Source organism: Mytilus californianus, unplaced genomic scaffold (assembly GCF_021869535.1).
Source record: "Mytilus californianus isolate M0D057914Y unplaced genomic scaffold, xbMytCali1.0.p SCAF_3, whole genome shotgun sequence".
In the NCBI taxonomy this organism is placed as follows: domain Eukaryota; kingdom Metazoa; phylum Mollusca; class Bivalvia; order Mytilida; family Mytilidae; genus Mytilus; species Mytilus californianus.
The window spans coordinates 46,462,850-46,484,675 of NW_026262679.1; the positions used below are offsets into that span (position 1 = coordinate 46,462,850).

Here is a 21,826-nt window from a genome sequence, read left to right on the forward strand (position 1 = left end):
TTAAATGCCGAATCATGATATACCATGTCATCAGAGAAGTGCTGCCTACTGCGCGTGTGATACCCTCGGCGACAACACGTGCACCAGTAGTTTAAACCTATTTTATTTGCTAAATCGAAACAAAATGGATGAGACACAAGTAAATCATACTAATGAAGTATTCTCCATAATACAATATGAGTATATATATATATAATAATATTATGAGCATTTATGTAAAACGAACAAATTCATTTAATATTAAACGAGCTATAAATAAAAAAAAAAGAATAAGCAAAGGTTGAGAAATCATATTTTTCTGTGATAATGACTTAGGATTTGATAATGATGATAGTGGTCCGTGCCAGTATCAATAACACCTAATGAAGGTACTAGAAATCTGTTTGACCTTTAAATAAAATCTTGAACATGTTTGAAAATTAGGAAATTTTGTTCATTCACAAGTTCAAAGTCTCCACAAGTTAATAGTTAAGTATCTCAAACAAAGTTTTCGGTAAGCCAATTACGAATGTTGAGTAAAGTTTCTCTACATGTAATGTATTTTGGTCAAATGAAAAAGAAATGATGAACATCCACATTATAAGACCCACACTGACAGGAAGGATCCAGTATACTGTTAGCTTTGAAAAGGTCATAGTTTAAAAATATAGCGTAGCATCGCAATTGAGTTAAACAAACTAGTAGTGCACGTGGCATCGACCAAGTAGTTCCAAAAGCTCTTTAAAGATGACAGGCTTTAAGTTTAAAGTATGGCTTAGACTTAATTGAAAAATTCAAAAGATGACAATAGGAAACAATCAATTGAAAAATAAAATTATCAATACGTCATACGTACGATAAAACCTTACCTCATTGTTTTATATACTATTTAAGTAACTTTAATGCTTACAAATGACTAAATGACTTTGAATTGAACATTGCCAACACTAGTTGAAAATATTTTATTGACACTTCTATAATGAAAATAATATCACATTTTAAAACTGATTGTTAAAAGGAATGGACACGAGAAGCGTCATTGACCCCTAAAATTGCAAGCTTTTCATTTTTCATTCTTTCAAATACTTTTCTATATTAATATCATTTGTTCGAGCGTCACTGGATGAGTCTATTGTAGACGAAACACGCGTCTGGTTACAAAATTATAAGCCTGGTATCTTTGACAAGTTTGTTTCGTCAACTCTGCTTCTAGTGGACTATCAGTACTCGAGGATACCTTCAGTCTAGTAAGCAATATGTAGGCACTGTCATAATTTGAATAGATTTTGTGTGTATTTCCATTAGTTCTCACACATGGTTAAATGATACTTAAATGATGGTTGCAACTCCCTCTAGCAATATTTGGATTATATTGTTCTATGATGTTCTGTTAAGAACTTAGGGCTTTTTCAAACCTATATATATATTTGCTTTCTGGTCTCTAGTGTACACGATGAAAGTTATTCCAGAAACAAGTATAATGCACACTAAAATCATATCCTATGTTTAGTAGGAACCGCTGCAACCCTTGAACCCAAGGGTACAATGTACTCTGTTGCAAGCGGGTTGGTATTTGAATGATTAAAATGAAACCTTTAAGATTTTTCAATTTCCAGTTCATAAAAAAATCACTATGAGATTGTACTCAAACTTAGTTTGCAAATCTCTCATGTATCATTGGTTGTCTTTCCAATGGAACCTTGCTCGTGGACTATACCAGTCCCCGATAGAATCTTAAGACATGAGTATTTTGGATACATTCTGAAAAACGTATACCTTACATTTTATATTATATTCATTTTTATCCACTTGTCTGAATTATCTGTTCAACTATTATTTATTATTCCTTGCCATATGCTTTATTTCAATCTGTAGACTACAAGAAATTCTCTTATTTGAAAATTGTTTCTTGTCAATATAGTCGAAAAAATTTAGTAATAGAACAACCAGAAACTTATAAATGAAACACAATATTGTGTACGTTGAGTTCACTTCTTGTATGATGTTGGCTAGATATTGTTGTCAGTATCAATAAGTAGATTTTGATTTTTGAACCGCGCATGTGTTGCGTCGGTGTTAGAACGTGAAGTTTTTTCTATGCATCTCTGGATAATCTTAGGGACCAAACGTAATATAATTATATGGGAACTAATATAATTGTGAGTTAGAATGGAATAACCAAAGCAATCCCTGGCAAGTCTTGTATGAGGCAGTTGCAATATTTGTTTAGGCGTGCAGATAGGAAAAAACATTTAAATTATAGAAAATTGAGAGCTTAACTGGACATAAGCTACTATTTAGACAAACATTTTAAAAAAGTCGAGTTTCAACGGTTTAGAAGTGTAATTTTGAAATTATTTTTCGCTAATAGCAGTCAGTTTTGTTCCATTTGGTCAAAATTAGCTCCAAACATCGCTGATGTATTATTGGGTTGCAAGTAAATGATTTAATCTCATTTGAATCAGTTTTCTTGCGACCTTCACTTTGATCCTAGCCAGTCATGGGTTACGCATGTGCTAAGAATGTTTTTTTATTTAGGAAAAGAATAACAACATTAATGCCCCTTTTGATTCAAAGTGTGAACATGTTTTGATTTTTTTATAGACGAGAAACGAGAAATTCGTAATATTGAAGATGTATCATCACAGAGAGCAATGGAGAAAGTTCTGGACCTTTTAGACAATAAAGATAATCCTGGGAAATGGCAAGCTTTCAAAAGAGCTTTAGTTGATGCAGGTAAATTTATCGTTGTCAAAGGCGACAAGACTGGTGTAGTTTAGCACAATTTAGAAAGTAAGATACAAGTTTCTAAATAATATTTGATTTTACTAATCTCAATTCCGAAATATAATATTTATAATGCATACCACTGTCAGTGTCATACGAATACAAATAGCAGACTTACGGTTGTTCACCTGTTTAAGTTTTTTCGTATAATTTTTACCTTTTATTAGTTAAACACTCTTGTGAATTATAATGCAACTTACAATGCAACTTTTATTTATAATTATTTTGAAATACTAATATTCAAAATATCACATTATTTTCAGGATTGATATGGCTAAACGAATTCATTGAAGGCAACTTTACAGTCTGTGCAGAGGCTGAACAATGGGAAAACGTAATTAATGTGTTTGAATGCAAACTTTCCAACAAGATAAAACCAAAAGAAATACTACCATGGTTGTACCAAGAAAAGCTTATCAATAACATAGATAGACAGGCAATACTACAAATTGACACACAAAGAGGTGAAATATTGGCTGCATACCGTTTACTATCGTGCTTATCGAAGAGACAGCCAAATTTATGGTATCCGAAGTTTATGGAGATTCTTTACATCAATAAACATGAAGAACTTGTATTTGAAGTTGACCCAGACATGTTCAAAGGTAAGGTGTTTTATATCGTTTCAGGTAGCCTAGGTCAACCGATCTTTCAATGAAAGGGTGACAAATTTACAATATATCAAAACAAATTTTTGAAGAATTTATTGCGTAATATTTTAGGGTGGACAACATTAATATGTTGAAAATAGATAGACTTTGGTCTTACTTTTATTAGTATTGTTACATTCAAATGTTTATTTATGATATGACCCAAACTCATAACATTCTTCTAAAGAAATAAAGTTGAATAATTCTTTCGAATTAAAGAATCCACATCGTAATCACACTGCCCCTAGAGTTAAAAGACCGATAAAACGTTCTCGTATGTTGATTGAATAAAGTTACTAGAAATTAGGGGAAAAAAATGCATTAATAAAGGAATTTAGATATTAAAATCTACAGAAATATTATTTAAAATAAAAGTTCAGTTCTAGTATTTTATTTTTATTTTCAAACCTGTCTAATAAAAATAGTACAAGCGGTATATATTTGAATATGCAATCCCTCTTGAAATCTAACGTAAGAAATGTATAAACGTTGAAAATACAATAGAAGTCTTAATAATACGACCCTATTGCGCGATTTTCGAAGTAATATAGCTTTCATCCCATAAATGATATATTATCATTCCGTGTGTTATAGTTTATGTCGCTATTTGTATTAAATCGATGCGGGTAGATTAATCTATTGGCACCATTACTTTAAAAGGCCCGGACTTATGATTTTTTAAGATCTTCAAATTTAACACACTTGTTGACTTTTCAGAGATACAGAAAAAATATGGACACAATCCTACTGACGTGCGTCTTATCCCTAGTATTCCAGAATGCAATTGTTTTAAATCGAAAGGAAAAGAAGCAAATGCACGCGAATCAGATGTCAAACAAACCTATGTATCAGGTAACCTGAAACTTAAGATGATAAAACGATCCAATTAAGAGTAAAATGTACTTTCTATTTTACAACAAGAGATATAAGTAGGTTTAGTTTGTGCTTAGATACCAGAACACACAAGCGACAGTAGTTTACCAGTTGTTCAAATCTTGTTAATCGATCAGGAAGATACAAATAAAGTTAACAAACAAAACCTGAGGGAATGGTGTTAACTCTTAAAGAAGCGAGATATTCGATTGTGTGACGTTATCTTTTATACATTTTACATAGAAAGCTTCATATAAAACAGATAAAACATGCACATAACGCCTAGGGATGGATTTAACGCATATTATTATTAAAATTTTTGTTAATTTTTTTATATTATAATCTGGAAAAAAACATTAATGGTACATAATGATTTCCAGAATTTTATAATAACATGTTTTTTAAAGTTTTCAATTCAGAGTTTTGTAGACCTGTTCGTCTTTTCATTATTTTTCTATTTTGTCATGCATTTATCAGTTTGTATTTGACTCATGAGTTTTGAATGTCCCCTTGGTATCTGAATTTTTTTTTTATCTAATATATGATAGCTATCAGACTGAAACTACTCATGATAATGCAATCTAGTTTCAGAAGATCCTAGAAAATCAACAAACAATTTGAGTTGCCCAAAAGAGACACATGAAGATTCAATGGACGAGCTTCAATATTCTATTATGTCAAGCTTGATGTCATTTGACGAAAATAATCTTCGGTCATGTGATGAAACATCAGAAAAAAATGTGTTTACTACGGAATCAACCAAGCCACAAGTGGTTGATAAAGATATGTCTTTGTCATCAGATTCTGGGGAAAGAGAACCAAATTCATTATTATTTGATCGTATAGATAGGGACCTAGCTATTGCAGTTAGTGAAACTCCAGAAGAAATACAACACAACATAATTCAAATGCGTGCGTAAATTAGCTTTTTTCATAAATTGTTATGTTCATATATATTGACTTCTTTTATTCAAGTGCACTATGAAAGCTTATAAAACACCATTTTCCAAAAAAATCGGTTGATCGATATTTGACTATAAATTAATCCCTTTGTTATAAACTCATCATAGATACCAGGACGACAATTTTGTTTGCCAGACGCGCGTTTCGTCTACAAAAGACTCATCCGTGACGCTCGAATGAAAAACAAAAAGGCCAAATAAAGTACGAAGTTGAAGAACACTGAGGACCCAAAATTACGAAAGGTTTTGCAAAATACAGCTAAGGTAATCTATTCCTGGGGTAGAAATTCCTTATTATTTCGAAAAATTAAAAGTTTAGTAAACAATTAATTTATTCTTATGCATAATAAAGCATATCAATACAGAAGTGCTGACTACTTGGCTGGTGATACCTTGGGGAGGAAAACCTCCACCAACAGTGGCATCGAGTAGGTGTAAATATACTCATCATAGATAACATGATTACAATTTTGTACGCCAGACGACCGTTTCGTCTACAAAAGACTTTTGTGTAAGGTAAAGAGATTGTAAATAATTAATTGATACATTTTAACCCGTCATGATTATCCCCTCTGAGTCAAAATATCAATGGGGAAAATTACAGATTAGACGACTACTCTGGTATCTAAAGATCTAAGAACGCAAAAACATGTCGTTAGTGAGCTGAGACACAGAAACATCGTATCAGTTAACCATTTTGTGATGGGGTGACATTAAAACTTATGCAGTGTAGTCTTCAGTCGTTCTTCCTCATAACTATGTTGAAGAAGTTTTCATGTAAGGAGCATACCCTTTTAATGAAGTGGGTATAGTGTGAACATTCACGAGCGTAACTTATTACTTACGATATGTAAACGCCAAACGACTTCATGGGCAATTAGATTTTCGGGTCACATCAATTCTACACAAATCAGGTGTATGTTATTAGGTTAAATATTTTACATTTTATCATGAATGGGAATTTCATAGTTTTTTATACGACCGCAAAAAAATTTTGTGGTCGTATATTGGTATGACGTTGGCGTCGTCGTCGTCGTCGTCCGGCGTCGTCGTCGTCGTCGTCGTCGTCGTCTGGCGTCGTCCGAAGACACATTGGTTTTCGCACTCTAACTTTAGTTTAAGTGAATGGATCTTTTTGAAATTTGACCATAAGGTTAAATACCACAAAAGAAAGGTTGGGATTGATTTTGGGGGTTATGGTACCAACAGTTAAGGAATTAGGGGCCAAAAAGGGGCCAAAAATAAGCATTTTCTAGTTTCCAGACAATAACTGTGGAACGGTGTATGGATCTCTCTGAAATTATACTACAAGTTTCCATACCACAAAGGGATGGTTAGGATTTGCTTTGGGGGGTTATGGCTCAAACCGTTTAGGAATTAGAGGCAAAAAAGGGGAAAAACAAGGTTGTCCTGGTTAATGGACAAATACTTTAATACAAAACATAATTTAAAGCAGTGTAAGGGAGATAAATCAAATACATCATTGAAATTATCTCCCTTACACTGCTTTTAAATTATGTATAAAGTAATGGTTAATGAACAATAAAGATAATTTAAAACAGTGTAAGGGAGGTAATCCAAATACAACGTTTTGGTTACTTCCCTTACACTGCTTTTAAATTATGTTTAAAGAAATGCATATTTATAAAGGAAGACCAGTAAAAATATCTGCAAATGTTGCATCTTTTTTTTTACAAAAAAATCCATATGAAAGATTTGACACTATATTTTTAATTCTATTATAAAATAGATTAAGTTAGCACTATGGTAAATTTAAATGGGTAATTATGGTTGCCAACTCCATTGGAAATTTGAATTGAGATTATGACCATATCTTGAGGGAAAGAATTTTTTGGGGAAAAAAAGGGGGGGGGATAAAAAGAAATTGTGGGGGGTCAATTTTTTCTCATTTCAGATTTCAGAAATTAAAAAGAATTATTCTTCAAATATTATTTTTTTTTCAAATTTCAAATATTGAAAAATTTCAAGAAGAAATCTTTAATTGCACAGTATGGCACATTAGATTTGTAAAATCTTTGATCACATTTATTTATTTGTTATGCCGAATCTAACAGTGTATTTAGATTTTTAATTTTGGGTCCAGTTTTCAAATTGGTCTACATTAAGGTCCAAATCGGGGTCCAAAATTAAACTTTGTTTGATTTTAGCAAAAATTGAATATATGAGGTTCTTTGATATGCTGAATCTAAACATGTATTTAGATTTTTGATTTTTGGCCCAGTTTTCAAGTTGGTCCAAATTGGGGTCCAAAATTAAACTTTGTTTGATTTCAACAAAAATTGAATATATGGGGTTCTTTGATATGCTGAATCTAACCATGTATTTAGATTTTTTATTTGTGGACCCCATTATCAAATTGGTTCATATTGAGGTCAAAAGGGTCCAAAATTAAACTTTGTTTGATTTCATCTAAAATTGAATTATTGGGGTTCTTTGATATTCCATATCTAACAGTGTATTTAGATTTTTAATTTTGGGTCCTGTTTTTTAAATTGGTCTACATTAAGATCCAAAGGGTCCAAAATTAAACTTAGTTTGATTTTAACAAAAATTGAATTCTTGGGGTTCTTTGATATGCTGAATCTAAACATGTGTTTAGATTTTTGATTATGGGCCCAGTTTTCAAGTTGGTCCAAGATAGGGTCCAGTATTTAAACTTTGTTTGATTTCAACAAAAATTGAATATATGAGGTTCTTTGATATGCTGAATCTAAACATGTATTTAGATTTTTGATTATGGGCCCAGTTTTCAAGTTGGTCCAAATTGGGGTCCAAAATTAACTTTGTTTGATTTCAACAAAAATTGAATATATGAGGTTCTTTGATATGCTGAATCTAACCATGTATTTAGATTTTTTATTTGTGGGCCCCGCTATCAAATTGGTTCATATTGAGGTCAAAAGGGAACAAAATTAAACTTTGTTTGATTTCATCTAAAATTGAATTATTGGGGTTCTTTGATATTCCAAATCTAACAGTGTATTTAGATTTTTAATTTTGGGTCCTGTTTTTTAAATTGGTCTACATTAAGATCCAAAGGGTCCAAAATTAAACTTAGTTTGATTTTAACAAAAATTGAATTCTTGGGGTTCTTTGATATGCTGAATCTAAACATGTGTTTAGATTTTTGATTATGGGCCCAGTTTTCAAGTTGGTCCAAGATAGGGTCCAGTATTTAAACTTTGTTTGATTTCAACAAAAATTGAATATATGAGGTTCTTTGATATGCTGAATCTAAACATGTATTTAGATTTTTGAATATGGGCCCAGTTTTCAAGTTGGTCCAAATTGGGGTCCAAAATTAACTTTGTTTGATTTCAACAAAAATTGAATATATGAGGTTCTTTGATATGCTGAATCTAACCATGTATTTAGATTTTTTATTTGTGGGCCCCGCTATCAAATTGGTTCATATTGAGGTCAAAAGGGAACAAAATTAAACTTTGTTTGATTTCATCAAAAATTGAATTATTGGGGTTCTTTGATATGCCAAATCTAACCGTGTATTTAGATTTTTAATTTTAAGTCCCGTTTAATAAATTGGTCTACATTAAGGTCCAAAGGGTCCAAAATTAAACTTAGTTTGATTTTAGCAAAAATTGAATTCTTGGGGTTCTTTGATATGCTGAATCTAAACATGTGTTTAGATTTTTGATTATGGGCCCAGTTTTCAAGTTGGTCCAAGATAGGGTCCAGTATTTAAACTTTGTTTGATTTCAACAAAAATTGAATATATGAGGTTCTTTGATATGCTGAATCTAAACATGTATTTAGATTTTTGATTATGGGCCCAGTTTTCAAGTTGGTCCAAATTGGGGTCCAAAATTAACTTTGTTTGATTTCAACAAAAATTGAATATATGAGGTTCTTTGATATGCTGAATCTAACCATGTATTTAGATTTTTTATTTGTGGGCCCCGCTATCAAATTGGTTCATATTGAGGTCAAAAGGGAACAAAATGAAACTTTGTTTGATTTCATCAGAAATTGAATTATTGGGGTTCTTTGATATGCCAAATCTAACCGTGTTTTTAGATTTTTAATTTGAGTCCCGTTTTTTAAATTGGTCTTCATTGAGGTCCAAAGGGTCCAAAATTAAACTTAGTTTGATTTTAGCAAAAATTGAATTCTTGGGGTTCTTTAATATGCTGAATCTAAACATGTGTTTAGATTTTTGATTATGGGCCCAGTTTTCAAGTTTGTCCAAGTTGGGGTCCAAAATTAAACTTTTTTTTATTTCAACAAAAATTGAATATATGGGGTTCTTTGATATGCTGAATCTAACCATAAATTTAGATTTTTTATTTGTGGGCCCGCTATCAAATTGGTTCATATTGAGGTCAAAAGGGTCCAAAATTAAACTTTGTTTGATTTCATCAAAAATTGAATTATTGGGGTTCTTTGATATTCCAAATCTAACCGTGTATTTAGATTTTTTATTTTTAAGTCCCGTTTTTTAAATTGGTCTACATTAAGGTCCAAAGGGTCCAAAATTAAACTTACTTTGATTTTAGCAAAAATTGAATTCTTGGGGTTCTTTGATATGCTGAATCTAAACATGTGTTTAGATTTTTGATTATGGGCCCAGTTTTCAAGTTTGTCCAAGTTGGGGTCCAAAATTAAACTTTGTTTGATTTTAACAAAAATTGAATATATGCGGTTTTTTGATATGCTGAATCTAACCATGTATTTTGATTTTGGACATTGGACCATAATAGGTAAATTAAAAAAATTCAAGTTCTTAGACTACATTCTTTCTGTGTCAGAAACCTATGCTGTGTCAAATATTTAATAACAATCCAAATTCAGAGCTGTATCAAGCTTGAATGTTGTGTCCATACTTGCCCCAACTGTTCAGGGTTCGACCTCTGCGGTCGTATCAAGCTGCGCCCCAGCGAAGCATTTTATTTTATACTGTATGGGTTGAAAGCCGTGTTCTGACATAACAATAATTCAGGCCAACCTTGAAACGATCTCTTCTACTCGCCATTGTAGACAGTGGAAATTTTGACTGAACTATTGGGGCTACCTCATGCAGTGAATTCATATCTCCGTTTATTACACGGTTCTGTTGACCATCAGGAAAAAGGGACCAGGGGTATTTATTTAAATTACGCGGAAAAAAAAATCCCATTGAATATTTATATAAGCGGTTAACCATGTAAAAAGATAAGTAAATAAATATCTACTAAGGACGTCAAAAGCTTGTTTCGAATACTGTGGATTCATTGTTATTCGTGGGATACAAATTTTCGTGAATTTTGTTTGTAAGGTTGAACCACGAACTCAAATGTTCAATGACTTACAAATTTACCATAGGCTTGTATGCAGATCTTGGTAAAACCACGAATCAAGTATCCACGAACATATAGTATTTCTTTATTCAACGAAAATTGGTATCCACGAAAATAAATGAATCCACAGTATACGACGTCCTGTGCATTTCTTGTAGCATATGATGATGTGGTAAGCGCTTCAGATTCCGATGATGAAACAATACCGAAAAAAGTTTTAAACCTAAGAGAATACCAGAAAGAACTAGCAGAACCTGCTAAGCACGGAAAGAACTGTCTGATCGTTGCACCAACAGGGTGTGGAAAAACCCATGTTATAATGGATATCATGCAGGTATGGTTGACTGAAAACTAGTTAATGAAGTGTGACAGACACCAGAGATGGCAAATGATATATCTACTACTCAAAAATTCTAAGTTGCAATTAGACATTTTTCGCTTTTTCATCGATATTAATTTGGAGTTATAGACGCAAACGGAGTGTTTACATAAATATGAACGCTTTTAACATTTATTTGTCTTAACATGTTTAGCCATGTTGCGAAAACTTGTAATATTTTGGTCTTTTGCTCAAATGTAGTTAAAAATTTGATTTCCTTTTCGTTTAGCAAAAGAATACTGATCACAATTCATGGCCAGAATCATACAGGACTAACACGCATCTTTTAATCATTAAATAAATACCTAAACAAACACCTGCCGATTTACTTCAATTTTTTGCTAGGTCAGGGGGGGTAGCATTTTTGAACAAACAAAGGTGCTGTTTAAGATAAGTTCAAATCAAGAGGCGAAGGTAGGTCAAAATATAACGCGACATACGGCTGCATTCATGCCAATGACATGAGACCAGAAGAAATGATGTTTCAATTTTGATTTCTTTTTAAGAAAGTTGCAAGATAATTCACCTAATTGTACAATGACATCGTTTTATTTTTTTTTCTGTCTCTGTCTTGAACAAATAGTCACTGTCAATCAGACAACAAATCTTTCAACAAGGCAAAATATAGAGAAAAAAACTTGTTTTAGGAATAGAAAAAAAAACGGTCTAGGGCTCGCCTCAAGTGAACGGGTGGGTCAAACTAAAGAGCATAATAATTGAATTTGCTGGGTTTTTTTCGCCAATTACTTGACATTTTTTAGTGAAGAGAAAATGTTGGTTGGCTGGGACAATAATTGATTTGTCCGGCAAGGATGACGTTTTCGTATGGACTATAGCCTTGGGAGAAAGCATATTAAAGAACGTTTACCTTCAGAATTAGCTTGTAAATATAGTAGAAAGCATAATATTTTTATATTTTAGAATATGGCCCTGTCCTGTATATTCTTATTAAGCTTTCATGGACAATAGGCCATCATTAACTAATCAATAAATCTATAAATATCAGTATAAAGGCAGCTTAAAGTCGATCTAAATATATCAAGTATAAAGTCATATATCAGTTTTTGGACACGGATTATGGTAAATAAAATAAAATACTGATTGGTAGTAAATGTTTATATTATATAAGCATTGTTTCTTTTTTTATAAGATGAAAGGGCAAACATGTTGGGAAACATTTAAGCCTTTACAAAACCATTCAGTTGCCATTCGAAATATTCAAATCTTTGTTGTTTTGTTTAAATATGATGTAAAACATACATTTTTTTCTTTTCAGGATCATAACTCTAAAATGTCTAGTAAAGGCTTAATTGTTAAAGTTGCACTATTGGTGGAACAGCAAGCTCTAGCCGAACAGCAGGCAGAAAGATGCAAAGAATATCTCCAACCACTCAGAGTAAAACTAATCACTGGAGAAATACACAGAGAGGAAAAACTTCCAAAGCCGTTGTCATCATGGTTGAAAAGGTGCAATTTAAATATTCATAATTTTCAAAGAATTTCTCTAAGAATGTTCTTTGAAAATTGAGAGTATTGTGATGGTAAAGTTAAAATAAACTATTTCGGGATTTGAAAAATTTATATTCAGTTTGATTTGTCCTTTAGCTATGTGTGTTTCAACAACAACAAAACTCAGCAGTTGGATGTATTTAAATTAACATTTTATTCTTCTTTAAAAGTACCTTAAATAATTTGATCCCTTTCAGATTTTAATTTATATATATTTATATGTGATTGACAAACACGAAAGATAAAATTAATATAAAGACATAACTTGTAACATGGCCAGTTAAAGGACGGACGGTTTGATAAAGCCTCTGGTTTACCCCTTGCATTTGAAAATAAAAAATACACTTATACAAGTGACATTCTTTACAAGACATTATTCTTTCAAATATCAGTATTTATATTCTTGAATTATGTCTTCTATAAATTAACAAGAAGCCTAAATATGAGATTGTTTGATTGACATTTCGATATGTGCCAAGGCCTTACATGTTACATAATATCAATCATATATATCATAATTTAGGTCAAATATCGTTTTGTGTATAGCTTTGACTGATATAAGATTTTGCCAAAACCCATTCGCAAAATGACCATTTTAGGATCAATTGGTCAATGTTGACATGCTGTTGACTTAACAGCGACTTCTTAAATGGTAATTATCGCACCTCGGGTAAATAAGTGATGTTATATTGCGTTAACGCCGTCACATGGTGACCACTATGGATCCGTGTGGCGTCAGTAGATTTCATATGGGTTTCATGACGTGTGACATCATCTTTTTATGTTATTGTATTTCATTGTTTATTTTTATGCAAAACTAGGCAGAAAAAGTCAGGTGTGCGATAAATTCGTTATATGATTCACTAATGACCCCTTACAGATCCATAGAGGGCTAGAAAAATCCATAAAGGATTCGGCCTTTGGCCTCTCCCCCTATGGATTTTAATTACCTTCTATGGATTAGTAGGGGTCAGTAGCAAACCATATTGCTTATATTGTGTAGAAAAATTTCTAGATTATTTCATCCTATTCATTTTTTAACAAAACAAAACAGTATTTATGACATTGGAATAAAATTTTCATTTTTTATTCAGGAGAGATATTTTAGTGATAACATCGGCATTACTAGACAACTCTCTGAAGTCTGGCGATATAAAGATTGAAGATTTCACCTTGCTAGTGTTTGACGAGTGTCATCATGCCAAAGATAAACATTCGTATGCTAGAGTAATGCATTACTACATGGACCGAAAATTTGACGACAATTTTCAGCGAGAAAGACTACCCAAGGTTATTCTCTACTTGATCTATGTATCATTTTATTTATTTGTGTCTTCTTAATTAAGTTGTAAATTTGAACATCTAAAAGCTATTGTTGCCACCTATTCATATCCATTTTGTATAGAGCAGAACATTTTTAAATGTGTTAAAGTTGACTGGTTTTAATTTTATAAAAAATATGAAATATTTATTTTGATTTTTTTAATTTCTCAGGTAATTGGTTTGACTGCATCTGTAGGTGTTGGGAAATCAAATAAAATTCCAGGTGCAAAAGATCATATTAAAACTACAATGGCAAATTTAGATGCAGAGGAATTAGTAACAGTAAAGAAAAACAGATTGGAACTATCAGAACACGTTGTAATACCGGACAAAGGTTTGTTTTGTATATCACTTTAATTTTCGTTTGGCTATATCCGGAAATTTGAATAAAGAGATATCGTAAAACTCGCCGAAATTGCAATGCACATTTGCCACAAGGCCTTTATTTTGGAAGGATGAGAAAACCTGACCCAAAAAAAAGACAAACAATAATGCATAAAACCTTTTAACGAAATTCGGAAGATAAGTTCGTTCGAACTTAAGATAACAATTAATAAAGTTTCGTCGGATGCGCTTTTCTTGATTTACCTTCATCAAGAACGTTCATGATACCAAACATTTGAAAGCCAGTGATGTATAAAAACGTAGAAACGTTTTAAGCTATATGTAAAAAGGAATATAAAGATCATTTTCGCCTGAGGAAATTGGAACATTAATGATTTTTATACGACCGCAAAAATAAAAAAATTTTTCGTCGTATATTGGTATGACGTTGGCGTCGTCGTCGTCGTCGTCTGGCGTCGTCCGGCGTCGTCCGAAGACACATTGGTTTTCGCACTCTAACTTAAGTTTAAGTGAAAGGATCTCCATGAAATTTTACCATAAGGTTCAATACCACGAAAGGAAGGTTGGGATTGATTTTGGGGGTTATGGTACCAACAGTTAAGGAATTAGGGGCCAAAAAGGGGCCAAAATAAGCATTTTTGTAACTTCCAGACAATAACTTGTGTGTAAGTGTATGAATCTCTCTGACATTGTACCACAAGGTTCCATATCACAAAAGGAAGGCAGTAATTGATTTTGGGGGTAATTGCCTCAAAATTTTAGGAATTAGGGGCAAAAAAAGGGGCAAAAAACAAGCATTTTTCTAGTTTCATGACAATAACTTGTGTGTAAGTGTTTGGATATTTCTGAAATTGTACTACAAGGTTCCATATCACAAAGGGAAAGCTGGAATTGAGTTTGGGGGTAATTGCCTGAAACGTTTAGGAATTGGGGGCCAAAAAGGGGCCAAAAATAAGCATTTTTTCTAGTTTCCAGACAATAACTTGTGTTCAAGTGTATGGATCTCTCTGAAATTGTACTGCAAGGTACCATACCACAAAGGGAAGGCTGGGATTGAGTTTGGGGGTGATGAATCATAAGGGGTTCAAAAAATTTGGGGGGGGGGGGGGGATTTTTTTTTTTCTTTTAAAATTTTCCATTTTAAGTTGGTTATTTCTGATTTATATTTAAAAGCAAATAATAATGATATGGTAGGAGATACACACCAAATAGGATGTGTAAATTATTATATAATAAGTATTGTGCAATAGCAAGAAATTTTCAATTGCACAGTATTGCACAATAGCAAGAAATCTTCGATTGCACAGTATTGCGCAATAGCAAGAAATCTTCAATTGCACAGTATTGCGCAATAGCAAGAAATATCCAATAGCACAATATTGCGCAATAGCAAGAAATTGTCAATTGTACAGTATTGCGCAATAGCAAGAAATATTCAATTGCACAGTATTGTGCAAAAGAAGATACATTGTACTATGTATAAATTGCTTATTTCTTGATCAATTTCAATGGGGTTTTATTCTTGAATTCTTGGGGTTCTTTAATATGCTGAATCTAACCGTGTATTAAGTTTTTGGATTTTGGGCCCCGTTTTTAAATTGGTCCACATTGAGGTCCAAAGGGTCCAAAATTTAACTTTGTTTGATTTCATCAAAAATTGAATTATTGGGGTTCTTTGATATGCCGAATCTAACCATGTATTTAGATTCTTAATTTTTGGTTCCGTTTTCAAATTGTTCTACATTAAGGTCCAAAGGGTCCAAAATTAAACTTAGTTTGATTTTAACAAAAATTGAATTTTTAGGGTTCTTTGATATGCTGAATCTAAACATATATTTAGATTTTTGATTATGGGCCCAGTTTTCAAGTTGGTCCAAATCGGGGTCCAAAATTAAACTTTGTTTGATTTCAACAAAAATTGAATATATGGGGTTCTTTGATGTGCTGAATCTAACCATGTATTTAGATTTTTGATTTTTGGGCCCCGTTATCAACTTTGTCCACATTGAGGTCAAAAGGGTCCAAAATTAAACTTTGTTTGATTTCATCAAAAATTGAATTCTTGGGGTTCTTTGATATGCTGAATCTAACCATGTATTTAGATTTTGGATATTGGACCATAATAGGTGAATGTCCAATTTAAAATTTTTAAGTTCTTAGACCACATTCATTCTGTGTCAGAAACCTATGCTGTGTCAAATATTTAATCACAATCCAAATTCAGAGCTGTATCAAGCTTGAATGTTGTGTCCATACTTGCCCCAACTGTTCAGGGTTCGACCTCTGCGGTCGTATCAAGCTGCGCCCTGCGGAGCATTTTATTTTTATTTAACGACGGGAATTTTTTGGAAAAGTTTGTTATAAATCATTTCAATACTAAATCACAGGCGAGTGAGCTGATGATTTCCTCGAGGACCAACAGTCCACCAGCAATTATATCGACCTAGTGCTAGTAAAATAACACTAAATAAATATATAGCGCATCCGCGGCGTTTTTGTTTTTTTTTCATTTTTGCATTTACCTTCATTATGAACGCTTAAGCTTAAACCAGTCGGTAATGTTTAATACGTAAAAATGTTAGGAGCTATATGACCTAAAGGATCCTTTTTGCTGTGAAAAGCCGTATTGATGCATGTCATTAAGAAAGGTGATCATATTCCGTTTAAACAGAGGTATTGGTCGAATTCATTGTACAATGACTAAAGCGAAAACACATGAATTGATTGTTACTACAAAAAGTATTTCATAACATTGATCATTCTGTCATGGAACCATTGATACACATTTACAAATTTGGAGGACGTGTATTTCAACAGACAATTGGCTTTCCTTTGAGGGAAACAACTGTGCTACTCTTCGTGTGGTGGACTTTTCCGTTTTTTCACATGAGATAGATTTCATACAGGATCTTTCAGTTACTATGGAAAGAAACTAACATTATCCTTTTATCAACTTTATTGTTTAGCTTTACTTATGAAGTTTTCTCAAGAAATAATTCCTAGCGTTTTCTGTCATGGTTTTCTGCATCTAAAGCCGCGTATGAATTAGGGGTTCATAGCGGTAAAGTTGAAGTTATCTCTGCCAGCGAACGCCATCATTATTTGCTAATGGATATATAATGTCGGCGTTACAAGAGCCCATGGATACGTTCTAAATGTCAAAGTCACAATTCCTCTTATTTTTGTTGATTGTGACGTCACCGAATGCGACATATCACCAATTTGTAATTGCCTTTTGTAACATGACGGGCAAGTGGAACAGGATATAGTTAGTTAACGTTCCCGAGAAGCTGTGGACATGGAAGACTTATTATTTATTAAATTTAAACTATAGTATGTTACACTATTAATAAAGTCTATATGTCGGAAGAGGGGAATCAAATTATATACATTATTACAAAATACTTAAACGTGAAATTAGGAATTGCTAAACACTAGAAATTTCTAGGAAAAATGATAAGTAAATCAAGTTGGTTGTATTGCTTAATATCGTATAATAAATAAAAACTGGTACAAAGTTGCAACAATTATGAAAACTAGATAAGCATTTTGCAAATAGAAGATCATTTTCACATGACGGTTGTTTTCTATTCGTTCTGGTGGTTGATAAAGTGTGTCGTTTGATTTTGTCAGATTTATGAATTTTACCTAGGAGTTCGGTACTTTTGTTAATACTTTATTTTTCATAAATTCAAACATGATTTATTTAAAGAAAGAAAGCTACTTAATAATGTACTCAATTACCTATAGGATTACGAAATAATCCAGTGGTAACATCCACAATACTAACATGAACGAACGCTTTTCCGTTTTCTATTACTTATTTACTTTGTAATCGAACTTGAGTAGAATGTTTTCTGTTCTATCACTGATTTATTTTGTCATGATCCAAATTTTATTTTGATATTAAAAATTGGTCAGTCTATGTGTTTTTGGTTATTTATTTGTGCAGGTGAAGACCCTTTAAGACGACGGTTTACTTTCATAGTTATGTTTTAATTATTATGTAAATTGTAGAGACGTATGGTGTTTGCATTAAAACAAAACCCCTCTTTTCTCATTTATTAGGTATTATTGTGGCACCTGCAAGACAGAAAGATCATTTTGGAAAAACTCTTGTTAAATTAATGGAAAGCACAGAAAAACACATCTTTACTACTCCATGTGAGTATACGCTTAGATTATTTCATATTTTTACTGATGGATATTATATCTCATTAATCCATTATGAATATAAAAGGCAACATTAAAACATGAGGGAATCACAGTAATTCAAAAAAAAGGAACAATACTGGATACGTAGATAGAGTAAGCGTTTCTTTCTATGCCTGTCACAATAGGGAATAGGACATAATCGGCAAATTTACAGTTCAATTAATCCACTTTTTCGTTGAGTAAAAATCTAAGATCGCGAAAATGTTTTTATTGAGTTCAGACATAATACACATCGATTCACTAAACAAAATCGTGATGGTAATCGTTAACCTTATGAGGGAGCGCGACCTGGTGATTTAAATATAAAATTTCAAAATATTGACAATATTTCAAATCAGACAATGTTCTATTTTACTGCAGATGCTAAGATGTTTGAAGGCAATGATAGCATTCTTAAAGCACCTACTGAGAAGGGATCGGCCGCTTACACACAGTGGATCAGTAGACTCAGAAGAGAAACGGCTCAAATAAGGGAAGAGGCTAGACGTTATATAACAACTTGGAGAAATTATCTAAATGTTTGTGTTTTCCAACAACTTTGATATTAAATACATGTTATGTTGGATAATAATAGGTTTCATAACGAATGAAAATTGAATATTGCTTGATATAAACTTGCCTATTTAACTTCAATACACATGTAATAATTAACAAGCCTTTGGAATATGCAACTGAAAGATGCGGGATTTTCTCGCTGTGTTGAAGACCCATTGGTGGCCTTCGGCTGTTATCTGCACTTTTGTCTTTGTTTTTGGTGAAATCTACAAAAAAGCATGCAAATGAAAATAAAGAGGAGGAAGATATTAAAGGGAGATTTAAAATTCAGATGTCGAAGGGAAACCGAGAACACGCAGTGATCAAAAGACAAACAGCACTCTACAAAACACTACATAAAAAACCAAAATCTGCTCAAAACGAACACAACACAAACCCGAGGTTGATACCAGGGGATTCGTATGGGTAAGCAGTTCCTGCTCTTCGTGTGGCACCCGTCATATTGCTCATATAAGTAAAAATTCAGTGATAAAGCTAATTCAGTGATGTTACTTTCGAGGATAAGAGGACGGGATTGTAGCTAATACAATTGCAAAATGTCCGTGTTTATCTGTGACACAGATATTCTGGAATATCGTACCAACTGGAAGACATATACTCCATATGCAGGCGCTGCTTGAATGTTGCTGCATAAAAATAATAAAATCTCATTTGTTGTATAACGTTATGTTCTCAGCACACCCTCATTGTCAAATATTAGATGTAAGTCAAGATAAAGGCAGACTTAACATTTAGATTAATGTTTTGTGTTTTATATCTATATCGAGTTTTTTTACAACTTAAATATCATAAACAAAGTTTGAATTTATTTTGACAGGTCTACAACGAGGCACTGATTATATATGAAGACGCTCGTGTTAAAGATGCCACAAACTATTTAGAAGACAAGATGGATGATCTCAATGAAGGGATTATAAAAAACGAGATAGATGACACCATGAAAAGGCTTTATGACAGTACGGTTTTTCAATACATACTTTTAAAAAAGAATGATCTTAAATTGTCTATAATTTTTGTGTTTTGGTATGTTTCTCTTATACAATGTATTATAAGCAATAGGTCAACTATATTTGGTGTATTGATTATTATAAGGGGTACATATGTTTTTCAATTTGAGAAAGATTCCCTCTGGATGAATCGCATTTTTTTTTACTTTAGGCTAGCTAAACAAATTACACTTGGGCGAATTATAAGAAAGGTTATGTGGGAATCAACATTTTGTAAACCTTTTTTTTATGACTTACCTAACTTAGCTACTGCACTTCATTAATCGTGGGAGTGTCTTATATCAATGTTATATATTTTTAAATGATCAAAACGCTATAATTAGATATAATTTTAAAGGTGTGTAAGTATTATTTGTAAGATATGGATTTAAAATAACTTTTCTTATGGTATATAATTCTACACCCGTGCTTTTTCAAGACGCTGAATGCTTTGGTTTATTTTAGTTACAAAACCAATGTTTGTGGCATGTATAGATGATAAAAGCTATGAAAATCCAAAATTAAAGGAACTAAAAACCGTGATTTTCAAAGTGCTAAGAGAAAAGAGAGATTCGAGGATTATAGTTTTTATTAAAACAAGAGATCTGGCAGATGCCATGGTTAATTGGATGAGAGAAACAGATGGACTAGACAGATTAAAACCCCATAAATTTGTTGGAGCACAGGCCGCCGGAGCCAAAGGAGGTATTTAATTTCCATATAGTATACGCATTTTGAGAAAGGTTGTGGGATGTTACATCCAATTAAGATTTTTTCATTTTCTGTCGATGAAATTGAAAGATGAAATGTATTCTTCCATGGAGGACTTTGAGTTGCCAACGGCGAATGCCAATCTTATGCTTAATTATAAAAAAAATAGGGAGATATGGTATGATTACCAATGATACAACTATCTACCAAAATCACTATCAGGATCCTGTAACTCATTGGAAATTGTTAGTAGCTGTCTACAATTAATGTTGTTTGTTCTTTATTTTAATTTTGACTCTCTTATCAATATGAATAACGATTAAGGAATTCAAATGGAATGAAACAATCTTCAATCGAAATGTTCAAATTTCGAAAATTAAACAAGAAAATGTAACGATGTTTCTGAAGTAAAGGATCAACATATTAATTTTTACAACTTACAAAAGTTTTTAAAAAAAACAGGCAATATGCTACTATCCGTCTTACATCGTAAATATATCATTAAAATATATTTGAAGGTATGACAAAGAAAGACCAGACGGAGATACTTCGGCTATTTAAAGATGGTAATCGTCAGGTTGTATGTGCTACATCTGTAGCTGAGGAAGGCCTTGATATCCCAACATGTAACTTGGTCATAAGGTATGATCATGTTACAAATGAAACAGCTATGATACAATCGAGAGGTATGTATGTATGGCATTCCATCTGTACTATAATTCTGTACATTTTTCTATAAAATCTGTACATAGAAAAATCTATGTACTTAAAATTGTTGATTTGATGATTTAAAGACAAATTTAAGAATATTTTCCGCTTATTGGATGTGCTTTTAATTCAAATATTGACATATTTTGAAAGGATTCATTCAGATATATTTCAGAAAATAAAAGAGATACATGCATTATTTTTTCGATTTTCAGTTATAGTTCAACGAGCCAAAGATGTATGCAATTTTTTTCAAAATCTGTGACATAGCCCATTTACTGTAACTTGACCTTAAACTTTGGTTTTGGGCATTTAATCAATTGGGATTACAAAATTCACTAATTCTATCCACTGATATATTTAATAAATCACAGCCAAAACCGAAGTACTGACTACTAGCCATATCATATAGTAATCTGCAAGACTGAATGGTATCTGTATAGTGGTCGCTAATAAATGTATTAAAAGATAAAAAAAAATACTCAAGGCTATGTTTACTTTTATTTTAATTTTATTTTCATTGTTACAC

General features: G+C 32.2%; 1 protein-coding gene across 1 annotated transcript in view; it reads left to right on the top strand.

The window, feature by feature from the left end:
• LOC127734696 (antiviral innate immune response receptor RIG-I-like) overlaps nt 1-21,826 on the top strand; it is a 65,014-nt gene that overhangs the window by 40,540 nt on the left and 2,648 nt on the right. The window contains exons 5-17 of the mRNA XM_052244694.1: nt 2,584-2,715; nt 3,030-3,371; nt 4,134-4,268; nt 4,875-5,201; nt 10,725-10,900; nt 12,222-12,412; nt 13,549-13,744; nt 13,949-14,111; nt 18,191-18,286; nt 18,698-18,855; nt 19,710-19,848; nt 20,344-20,583; nt 21,108-21,275. Of these exons, the coding sequence (XP_052100654.1) occupies nt 2,584-2,715; nt 3,030-3,371; nt 4,134-4,268; nt 4,875-5,201; nt 10,725-10,900; nt 12,222-12,412; nt 13,549-13,744; nt 13,949-14,111; nt 18,191-18,286; nt 18,698-18,855; nt 19,710-19,848; nt 20,344-20,583; nt 21,108-21,275 (2,463 nt within the window). The remainder of the gene's footprint in view (nt 1-2,583; nt 2,716-3,029; nt 3,372-4,133; nt 4,269-4,874; nt 5,202-10,724; nt 10,901-12,221; nt 12,413-13,548; nt 13,745-13,948; nt 14,112-18,190; nt 18,287-18,697; nt 18,856-19,709; nt 19,849-20,343; nt 20,584-21,107; nt 21,276-21,826) is intronic.